The sequence below is a fragment of the Solanum pennellii genome, chromosome 3, assembly GCF_001406875.1.
Source record: "Solanum pennellii chromosome 3, SPENNV200".
Classification (NCBI taxonomy): Eukaryota; Viridiplantae; Streptophyta; class Magnoliopsida; order Solanales; family Solanaceae; genus Solanum; species Solanum pennellii.
In genome coordinates, this window is record NC_028639.1 from 68,454,814 (window position 1) to 68,467,078 (window position 12,265).

The following is a 12,265-nucleotide window of genomic DNA, read 5'->3' on the forward strand; positions in this document are numbered from 1 at the left end:
GGGAGGAGTGTTGATAATTAGATTGAATTTATAAATTTTTTTAAAGTAAAAGCTATGGCTGAGTTGTGACAGCCATTTAGCGTAGCTGTACAATATACTCAAGTGAAGTCTCTTTTGAAAAAAAAAGAATATTGAGAGAGCCGGTCATATAACTCCAAAACTGTACTCAAAGTGGGCGGTAAGGCTATATTATTTAAAACCGGTAATTCCCGGTGCCAGTGACTCCTGAACAGTTACAGCTCTGCAAAGGACAAGTTTCGCAAGTGGATTTGTTTTATATATAAAACCCTCAATTCTCTGCCGCTGTATGATATTCCTGCAGTGGAACGATTTAGCTATGGAGGCACCTGAATTCTCACACACATACACCCAGCCATCGGAGGATCGGCGTTGTTGTTTTTGCTTTCCGTTGTCGTCAGGCGCCGGCTTGAAATGGTGGCGTAAGGAACAGACTGAAGAAGTGAAAGAAGGTTCTGTTTGGGCTAAAGGGATGAACGCTTTAATGAAGCTACGAGAATGGTCGGAGATTGTAGCGGGACCGAGATGGAAAACTTTTATCCGGCGTTTCAATCGGAACAAAAATGGTACGCAGGGGAAATTCCACTACGATCCTCTCAGTTATGCGTTAAATTTCGACGAAGGTACTATTAATGGAGAGGAGGATGAGTACGGGCTCCGGGATTTCTCGACGCGTTACGCTTCAATTCCGGCATCGGCTAGAGGGTCCTTGGATTTGAGCAGGGATGGCCCTAATTTCGTTTGAATGAGTTCAGTGCTGGAGAATGGAGATAATTTCTCACTTGTTAGAGCCTACAGCTCAGCAGGACTCGTCATAGTATATACAATATTATATTTTAGAATTAGTTTATACATTTCAATGGGCTAATGAGTTGGTCAATTTGTGCATAAATAAATATATTGAATGGTTAATTGGAGGAACAAAGCAACTTCTCTAAACTATTTTGTTATTGTTGGCAAAATGGTTAAATTTATCCTTACCACTTGAGTAATTATGTTCTTGGTTAAACTTTTAGGAGTCGTTTGGTGATTGGTGGAAGTCACAAGGCATAATAATTTTAGGATAAAATATAGAATTATTTTGTTATAGTGATGAAATAAGTTATTTCATATACATAATGAGATAAACTTATCTCGGTGAAGTCCAAACAACCTCATAGTCTTATGTTACCCTATTCGTTAGAACAATTTAAATTTTTATTCTTGATCCCGAACGGAAGTTCAAATTTGAGGGGTAGGTTTAGAGTTTGGACCTTTTACTTCTGAAGAATTTAAGCATGTGAGGTCCACTCATTCTACATTGGAACTCATTATGATTAAAAAAGAATAAGAAGAAACGCAAGATGATTTTTCGATGTTAAGATTAAGACTAATAAATAGATTAAAAATATAAAGTAGTAAAATTGAGTAATTTCTAAAAGTATTTGAGATATTTGGATGTTTTAGCTTTTACGATTCCTTTATGGTCTGTAGATAAAGATTTAATGGAGGAAAAGAGTAATGAAATAAAGAAATATCAAGTGATTTGGATGAATTTGGATCTTTTCGCTTTGTTGGGAGATAAAGGTTTAATGGATTAGAAAAAGAACGCCGTTCATGGAATTATCAATTTTGTAAAGTGGAGATAAACCTCCTTATCCAAAGGAAAAAGAACACAAAGTGGAGATCATTCTTTGCATTTTTGCTCCTTTTTAATTATTATTTTCTATACTCTGCTAAAGCTGTCAACTAGTATTACCCAGATTTTGATTTCTAAATTAAATTATGTCATGGTCACCATTCTTTTTAATCGAATTAAAGTAGTGAGATGCTGACAAATTCATTCAAAGAAAATAAGGATTAGGAGTCTCGTAAGACAGTACTTTTCTTTTTAGTTTACTTAAAAAAGAATGACTTCTTTTCTTTTTTGGCAACACATTAACTTTAAACTTTTCACATGACATGTTTAACACCACAAAATTAAATGATATTTTGATACATTTGACATAACTTCAATTTATAACTATAAGATTAAAAATTCTTCCAAGTCAAACTAGATCATCCTTACGGAGGAAGTATAACTTTTGGAACCTGGCAACTTGGCTGTGACAAATTTGCTACTTTACAGTTATGAATGCAAAACATTAGCTTCAATTATTTTCACAGAACCGTTAGAGAAGAACATAAGCTGGTCCGAACATAACTGATATTATGCACCAGCTCGGACGTATTAGAATATGTTGAGGAACTTAAGACTAATATTGTATGATGGTCAGAAAGCAATGGGTAAGGAATGAGGATTTTATTCACAGTGATCGACAACAGATTGCCTAGATAGCATTCCTGACAAGAGAGTCTTTTTAAGTCTTGCATTAAAACAACAAACTTGCTTTCATGGTTGAACACTAGGGGATGGTTTTCTGGTATTATGAGACTTTATATTAAGCAAAATGTCACCAACTACCCAGGGAAAGCCCAGACAATTAGCACTTTCGTGGCAGTAACTAGGATGATAAGTAACATGATACCATGCTGAAGCCAATTTCTGATGATCATCCTCCTGGCAGCAACTAGTGAACCACCCTTTGACCTCCTTGTGTAAGCTTTTGGCAGAAACCAAGATTCGATCTTTTAGTTCAAAGTACCTCCTGTTGTCCCTCTGCAGATACACTGACTTCTGGCGCAAATTGCCTGTCAGTATCTCAACCTCTTTCTCTGCTCCATAGTAGTTGAGTAAGCTGTTCATGCTATCCAAGTACATTGCTTTGTGAGTTTTAGCAGTTTCAGTGAAGGCCTCGTAACCTTCGACCAGAAGGTCATGATCATAAGCATCCTGGATAGCTCTATCAGCAGAAAGGTCATCTGAGTTCTTACGAATATAAGACTTGATAACACCACGATAAAGCTTCCCTAGTACCCCTTCAGAAATGTACATGGGTTTGTCCCACCTCTCCATGAAATCGGGGAACTCCCTTGGTTTTAAAAACCTGGGCATCTCAGCTGCAGCTCCAGTTTTTGCAAAGTCCACAGCCATTGAATGAAGGGTTGCTAACTGGAGGCATTTTGAATTCAGAGCTTTATCTGGTTCACGATCTGCATGAACCAAATGTGCAGTAGAGATTGCACCTAGAGTATCGCTAATCATGTAATCAACAAAAAATCTCTGAATTTCCTGCAAAAAATCAGGGAAAGAAACAAGAGGTTTTCAGAAAAAAAGATTTCTTGATTCATGGAAGAAATAGCTCAAGCTACCTCTAGAGTGACTTCATGATCCATTATACGAGGTCTTCTCCCAGTGTAGTCCATGGGTGTCACTGTTTGACAAGGAATGAGACTTTCATCCCAGCATATGAAATAAAGATCACCATCAAGATCACCACCAGAGCATTCATTTGGATGAGGCCTGCACATGACAATTCAGTACTTTTGAGCATTAAAGAACATTTGATTCCCTTTCTGCTCAAATATTACATGGGGAACATTTCAAATCTACCTTTCTCCTTTCTGAGGAAAAATAATGCAATCCACCCAGGTCTTCTCCTCTAATGTCACCTCATACACAGCCTCAAGTACTCTTACATCTCCAGGATGAAGACAAGGATTTTTTGTGACTACAACCTTACCTCTTACTACAGCAGTTGTTTCATCCACCTTCTGGAAGAAATTTTGCTGACCATTTTGTAGCTCAGCCTTAGTCATGGTTATTCGTACATAAACCTGGCCATACTTCAATATACCTGTTTCATCTAGGCATCCTACTAGAATTCGACCTTTTGGAATGAATATACGACACCTACTTCTTAGGTCTGAAATTTGATTCTCAAAATGTGATTGAAGCATCATCGAGAGATAAGGCTCCTGATTGGGTGCGTATCCTTGTAGCAACATCCTCATTAAGATTTTTTTTACTTCACCACCACCCATGCTCTCCAAAACATCTAAAGCTGCCTCATTAGTGGTCAACATCTTGCCCAGAAGACAAAGATGATTATCTAGCAGGTCTTCAAAAGATTTATCTTCAACTCCCAAAGTAGATAAAAGGATAACAATCTCCCGATTCAGATAGCAAGGCATGGCATCACTCCACTTGGTAATATTAAGCATCCTGTTCTTTGATTCAAATTTGAGCATACTGCCACGAAGAGATAGCTTTCGAAAGGAATTGCGGTCAACAGCTATCACACCTTTATAACCACCATATCTTATTTGAAATGCTGATGGGGTATGATTCAATCCACATTTCTGAGCAACTTGTCGGGCAAAAGCTTGGGAAATCTTTCCAATACCATCTGAGAAGCAATAACTAACACCATCAGAGGTTACTTCAATATCTGGAAGAATCTCAACATGCTGCAATTTAACCTCCATTGTTTGAACAGAGGTGCTAAACAATTGACCCATCCTTGCAGCACATTTTGAGATACTACGGATCTTGTTGAAGCACCCCATCCACTCTCTGATATCTTCTGCCTTGACATATTCATTAGAAGCAAACATCCAAACTGAATTTGAGCGTAGCTGACTGGCCGAGAATGCCAGGAAAAAGAATCTTTTAGTTCCAATAACAATTCCTTCTCGAAGAATAGACAAAATTCGATGATAGATTTTAGTTCTATAAGGCTTTGCAAAGATACCTTGTTCAACACTCATAGAAACAGCATTAGGAAAAAGTTTACCCCAATCCTCCTCCACAAAAGTTACTCTCAAGAAATCAGAAGCATGTGCTGCAAAGTTCTTTACGATGTAATTTGAGGTTTCAAGCTCTGGACCCAGGCAGTAAATCTTTGATGGTGTTACCAAGACTCTGTGAACACTCATCATGCTATGATTCACTAACCTGCTGTAGGATGATGAAGGCTGGTTCTTATCGTTTTTACCCAAAACATGCAAGCGTGTCTTGATGAATAACAAAGGGTCGAAACAGATTGACTGCAACTTATGCATTTTCTGAAGGATCATCATTGCAGTGTCCAATTCTAATTTGCTGAGAACTTCTATGAGATTTGGATTAATAGCACCAAGACTAATTTTTTGAGTCTGTACGAGGGAGTTAAGCTGGAAAAGGATCTCGTAAGGTAGCTTCAGATCTGATGGGATCCTCACAAGGGGAACAAATTCAGAACCAGAATAAATATCTCCTACTTTATCCAGATCAAGATCTATCACATCCTGGTTGCAACATGGCAAACTAGAAAACAAATCTGAACTTAACCATCCGTCTTCAGTTTCCCAGCAAAGAGAGGATGAACATCCAATAGACTTTATGTTGGAAAAATCAGTTGTGCGAATCCAAAGAAACTCACAATCTTCCTTGCAGATATGATACCTGTCAGCACTGAACTTGGAAGCAACTGCAGGTCCAGAAACTCTTTGGTATAGCTTTGGTGCATGTTTTAGCTGAAAGCAAAAAAAACTCGCTCAAATGAAAAAGAACACCTTGGTTGGTTTCTTTTTTCTAATAGATATTTATAGAAGATAGTAAATTTGACTCTAACCAAACAAGATATATTACATCCTGGAAGGACATAAATGGTCCATCTTTCGAGAAAAAAAGAAGAAAAAAGGTATGAATTCCCCACAAACAGTTTATGCCTCAGAAATAAAGGTTAAGGGATAGTAAAATCTCACAAATGCCAAAATTTTATTTCAGCATAATGTTACTCCATTTACCTTCAGAGGATTTTCACTTCTTTCCGAGTTTTTGTCTCTTTTCAAGGTCATATCATAGGAATATCTTTTATAAAGTAATCACTAGTGAAAGAATGTTATCTATCGTTATTTGTTATTGCATGTATCACATAAATCAATACAAAAAGCAGTTATCCCTTTGTTCTAATGAGTAGTGGAAGAAATCAAACTCAGACTTCTTTATAAGTCAGAGACTAGTCAATGCATGATAAAAGTGTTCTTAAACCATGCACAATCCCATCTAATTTAACCTGCCATGGAAATTGCCTTATTAGCCTCAAAGTTATTGTCAAGACTTCTATTGATCCTTCCCTAGCTTTTTAATTTTTAAACAGAGGCTTTTTCAGATTCGGAATCATCCTGTTCATTATCCAAACTGTCGCAGACTTTTGGTACTTGGCAGGATCATCTAACAACTCAGAAATCATGCAAACTGTGTAAACTGTATAATCGGTAAACAAGTTTCATAAAAGATCAGAAGAAAACTGATTCCCTCAATTCACCACAGCACAAAAGTGCTGAACAGCACAGGTTCCTCTTCCTTTTTCTTTTGATAAGGAGTAGTGATTCCTCCTTCGAAGTTTTACCTCTGACTTTCTGTATAATATCCTTTTTTTCACTTGCACTAAATATCCTTGACGTTTCAAGGTAACTAAAAGTCCAAAAATGTCCTACCAACTTCTTTCTATAGTGAAAGTGAAACACACCACAACATAATACATCTCCCCAAAAATTGTGCAGTTCACGATCTGCATGGATTTTGCAGCTTATTTTAACTTATGAATGACTTTTCATTGCATAGACAACCAAGAAAGCCCTTCTCCTTTGAATTGAAGATTTACCAAAAAGAAAATGTGCAACTGATGAAGAAAAAAATTATGAGGTTCAACTTTATAGGCCACTCTGCAAAGTTTATCCTTGCATCCTTACTAAAGCATATAATACGCTTTGGGGTTACTTGATACAAATTACAATTGGAACTGGAAGCAGGAGGTTCTGACTAATGTTCAGCTAGCATAAGTGCATGTATGGGTTCATTAAGTAAACTCAGTTTGTTATAAGTCTGGGAAGTTAGCACATTCGTTCCAAAGTAGTTTTACATTAGAAGTTCTACTAAGCATTAATCTAATTGATTCTCTTTCCATTGTGACTCCATCCCTGTGAACTAGTAACTGTGTGAGTTCAGCTGAGCATGCTTTCGAAATCATGCTACTAGCCTATTTATTCTTACTTATATCATTGAAATCCATTTGCAGTGCTATAAACAGCTCTTGTTAGTTTCTACAGGTGAGCTTTTACTCTACCATTTATATTTTCTTCTTCAACCCTTGAAATTATATCACTATTATATGAAGTCTAAACGCTTACACACACACAACTCACAACATATTCCAAGCCCTAAATGTAAAAAAAGTAAAAATTTAAAGATGGGTAGCAGAAAAATCAAACCTTCAAAAGAAGTGCAGATTTTTGGTTTTCCAAAGAGCACAGAGTACCCTCGGTAACATCGCCAAACTGTACTTCCAACCTATAACACTCCTCTGCATGACTAACCCAAAACTCAAGACACTTCCTTTCCGGCATGATCAATGTTTTCACATCTTCCCAAGTCTCCAAAACCTGCATAACATCTTTCTCGACCAGTAACCCAGTATGCAAGATTCCGGCCTGGAATCTGCACTTAGGTTCAACGGGCCTTGTAATGATATCATCGAAAGACGAGACCAGTGAGAGTTGGTGCCCTTTAAAGAGAAGATTCCCTTGCTCCGCTAGTGATAAACAGTGTAATTTGTCTTGCAATGTCTCGAATTGAACTCTACCATGGCCTCTCGATTTCCAATTCTTATGCTCAGAGTGAATATCACAGGCAAAGACTGATCCTTTGCCGATTAAAGAGTCGAAGAAGTTGAAAAGATCTTTAGCTATAGCAGATTGGGGTATATTTGAGACCCTCACAGTTGCTGTAGCTCTCTTCTCAACCCCCATGACTTGTTCGAATGATGAATCGGAAAGCTTAATGCGGCTTTTACTGCTATTTTCTTGCTAGTGCTGCGTGCCCCAATATTCTTTGCTCCGCTCCATGTCTATATCCGGGACTTGAACCTAGGCTGCTTATCGGACGCATAATTTTATTTAACGGATTGATTATTAGTTATAAATTTTAAAATATATTAATTGTTTAGCTAATTATTTTGATATTAATTTATTTTGTAACGGATTAACAATTATCAGACATTTCCTATTAGAAAAGCACGTACTTTTTAGAAGGCTTGCTGAGCTTGTTTATATGACACACATTATAAAAATAACTAACGTCGATCGAAGAGATCGTAAATAATATACTTTCTTATTATGAGATATAATCTATTAGTAAAGCATGTACTTCTAAACTTCTTCATATGCATATGGTAAAAATAGTTCGTTAAACTATCGTCGATCGAGTCTTCATCTTGGCATCCATCAATGCGCACCTAGAAGAGCAACTCGCTGTGAATCAGATCAGTTTGGTGTACAGGCGAGGTCGGTAGGAAGAAAAAGCTGAGAATGAGAAGAGGAAGTATGACGAAAAGGATATGAAATATGAAAGTAGACAAGACTCACCTCCCCTAAACGTCAGTTAATCAGTCATATTTTGCGACTTTTCTTTCACCCGGTCGCGTTAGAGAGGAAGATTAGGAAAGCCAGAAAAGAAAGAGGAAAGGGGAGCAACATCTTATTCTCTTTGCGAGAACTTTCCGATCGTAGTACACATTCTTTTCTAAAAACCCTTCTCTTAATGGTCCTACTTGAACCCTCTACCAAAAGGTTATTTTATATTTGAAGATACTCGAATTTAATACCTCCAATTAAATATGAAAGAGTTTGTAACAAATTTGATAAAAAAAAGTTGTTACGAATTTTGAAATATTTTTGTCAACTTCAACTTTAAATATTTCTAAATTCAACTTGATATCGGGCAATATTTTACTCCATTCGTTCACTTTTACTTGTCACATTCATTAAAAAATAATTATTGATATATGTATTTTACCAAACTATCTCCTATTAAATGATATTTTGGAAAATAAACATTTAATATTATGAATATAACATGAAAAAATAATTATTTTTTCTTGATATGTTAATAGTGACAATTAAAAATATAAATCTATTTTTAAAAATAAGTGACAAGTAAAAATAAATAAAAAATATATTTATTTTTTACGAAGTAACTTTTTATTAAATTCACACCTCAAAATTCAAAATTATATACATGGAGCATGTTTTTGAAATATAGAAGACAATTAATGTCGCTAAATGCTAATGAATGAAATGATACGCTTTTTAACTTTTAAGATAACAAAATAATTAATGAAAAATAGCAACTTACCATGTTCACAGTTCATAAGGTGATATAAGTAACAAAAAACATAAATAATATTTTGTTTATTTTAATTTTTTGTCTTACTTCTTTTTGTTTTTTTATTATTATTAAATACCATATTGAAAAAATATCTATATACACAATTTTATTTTTCTATAATATTATCATTACAGAATATTTTCAAATTCCTTATTTATTGGTTATTAAGATTAAAATATATTTATTTTTTAGTCATTCAGTATGATATTAAATTATTTGATAAGGGATTTACGATTATCATACGATTATCAAGTGGTGTGTTAGCTTAGCAATCAAGCTTGAGAGTTGAGTAATTGAATAGCCCAATTCCAAAACAGAGAGAAAAATTGAACAAGAAGAGTATAAGAACAATAATACATTTAGATTTAATAGTGTTAAAATAGTAATACAATAATAAATACATTTAGCCTTTTAGGTTAGAGTCTCTTTGTCATTCCAGTTAAGAATTGTTTACTTTTAGAAACGCTCTTTCAAAATAGCATTTTTGATTAAAAAAATAATTTGTATTTGATAAATTTTTTGAAAAATGTTTTTGATAAGTAATTTGTTCTTGACTAATTTTCTTTAAAAAATGCTTTTGAGAATCAAAATACGAAATAGAATAAAAAATAATTATATAAAGAGAAACTATGTTAAACATCTAATACATAAACTTTAATTTCATTGTTTATTTAATTATTCAAAATGCACATATTCAAAGTTTCAATTAATATTGTACATAGATAAATATTGTTGAAAAATATTGTAAAGAGAAATCTTTTTGTTTATTTGTTACCTATTTTTTTGGGATAATACATAAAGTAATATATACATATACAATATAATATATATAAATAATACAAAACATAGATAAAATAAAAAATTTATTATGATAAAAAATTATTATTATTGAATAAAAATCAATCAAACTTGTGAGATATGTCAATTAATTAATTAGCAACTTTCATATATAACAAACATAATTATATTTGTATATTATAGCTATAGTTCGCATAATTGCGCTCCATAGCAAACTTAGTTTGCTATGGAGCATCAAATTGTATAAATCGTTGGGGCATCAGATTTGTATAAAATTGTTGGTAGCATCTTATTTGTATAAATCGTTGGCAACCTCTCATTTGTATAAATCGTTGATAGTCTCTCATTTGTATAAATTGCAAGCAGCCTCTCCTTTGTATAAATCGATGACATCCTCTAATTTGTATAAATCGTTGCCAGTTTCTCCATAGTATAAATCACTAGCAGCCTCTCATGTGTATAAATCGCTGACAGTCTCTCCTTTGTATAAACCGGTGACAGTCTCTCATTTGTATAAATCGCTGACAGCCTCTCATTCAATTGTGTATATGTAACTAATATATATGTCTCAATGATTGTGTTTGTATGTCTGCGTAATATTTGAATTTATATACAATTGAACCGAAATAAAAACATTATATATCAAATCTTTCTCTAACTTTATACAATACAAATTATACATCGTAATTTATATAATTTGTATTTTTATAAGAAAGATAGAAATGCAAAAGAAAACTAGTAGAAGAAGATTTTTATTTGTATAATTATAAGTATATAAGACGAAAATATATGTATTTAGAAAAAAAAATTGACTTGGGGAGAGATTTTAGGAGAATTTGGAGAGAAAAGATACGAATGAATTTTTATAGAAATATTTCTTCTGTTTTTTGAAATGCGTAGGGCCCAATCAATTAAAATAAAACTGATTTGGAGAAGGATTACAGGAGAAGTTAAAAGAAAATGAAAAGAGAAAAAATAGTCGCATCATAGCGCCAGTGAGAATTTTGGCGATAAATTTAATGTTGGTTTGTTATTTACATTATAATTTTAAACGCTCTTATTCGAATTCTCTATCAAGGTTAATTTATATTTATAGACTCAAATTTGATATCTCTAATTAAATATCAAAGAGTTTGAAACAAATTCGATAAATAAAAATTGCTATGAATTTTTGAAACATTTTTTTCAACTGCTGCTTTAAATATTTCTAAATTCGACTTAATATCGTTCAACATTTTACTTCATCCGTTCATTTTTGTTTGTCAGATCCATTAAGAAAATAATTATTGATATAGATATTTTACTAAATTATTCCTTATTAATGATGTCTTAAAAAATGATTTGAAAAATAAGTAGTGCTACTATTTAAAGTTGAAGGTAAAATATAGAAAAACGTAATTGTCTTTTCTTGATATGTCAAAAATAACAAGTAAAAATAATAATTTATTTTTAAAATAAGTGATAAAATAAAAATAAACTAATAAAGTATTTATCTTTTAAAAAGAATTTTATTTAATTCACAACTCAAAAATCAAAATTATATACATGGACGTGTTTTTGAAATAGAAAACAATTATGTCGCTAATGAATGAATGATTCGCTTTTTAACTTTTAAGAAATTATTAATTTTTAACTTTCCATGTCCATTAGGTACATAAGTAACAAAAACATAAATAATATTATTTTTATTCTTTTACTCTTTTTTTTTAAATGCCTTATTTATTTCTGGACAATTATTTAATTTTAATTTTCACGTAACATATGTAAAATCACATAAATAAAAAGTATTTTATACTCTACTCATCTTAATTTAAAACTATAAACTCTCTAATAAATCAAAATCAAATAATGAAATTAAAACTGAAGAAACCTTACCCCAGAACACGAACCAGGTTCGTGTAAGTTGCTTTTAAGTAAAGACAGAGTAAAGACACAAACACTTACTGAATTAAAAACCTTCCTCACTCAAGGAAGGAAAAACCTCGTTTTATTAATTCAACTATAAGATTTTGTGATTACAACTCAATAATCAAAAAGTCTTATCTCTACTACTCCCTCGATTGACTCCAATCGATCTCTCCAAAAGGCCAAACCCACCTTTTGTTACAACCCTCACTGAAACTCAACCCTACAAAGAGCCAAACCCACCCTTTGTACAAATCTCTCAAGACTCAACTCCCAAAAAGTCAAACCCACTTCTTGTTACAAATCTAGGAATTATTACAACTCAATAATAAACCTAGAACAAATCAACAAAGACTAATAACCTTAGACTTTAATTGATCAAACTTCAATATCCAATAGTTCTGAGTAGAACAGGTTTCGTGAACCTGGTGCTTATGTTGCTGTGATGAAGGTGAACCTGGTCCTTGCGTTTCT

The 12,265-nt window shown here is 33.3% G+C and overlaps 2 protein-coding genes across 2 annotated transcripts; one reads left to right on the forward strand and one right to left on the reverse strand.

Moving 5' to 3' along the window:
* On the forward strand, positions 1-1,027 carry LOC107013701. Its single transcript, XM_015213575.2, has one exon. It carries the CDS (start codon positions 308-310, stop codon positions 761-763), a length of 456 nt encoding a protein of 151 aa, XP_015069061.1. The 5' UTR covers positions 1-307; the 3' UTR covers positions 764-1,027.
* Positions 1,028-2,280: 1,253 nt separating this feature from the next.
* LOC107015037 (RNA-dependent RNA polymerase 2) lies at positions 2,281-7,791 on the reverse strand. The gene is made up of 4 exons (XM_015215190.2): positions 7,135-7,791; positions 3,491-5,394; positions 3,250-3,400; positions 2,281-3,169 (listed from the first exon to the last, which is right to left on the reverse strand). The coding sequence occupies exons 1-4, from the start codon at positions 7,669-7,671 to the stop codon at positions 2,390-2,392; spliced, it is 3,372 nt and encodes a 1,123-aa protein (XP_015070676.1). The 5' UTR covers positions 7,672-7,791; the 3' UTR covers positions 2,281-2,389.
* Between the last annotated feature and the right edge of the window lie 4,474 nt (positions 7,792-12,265).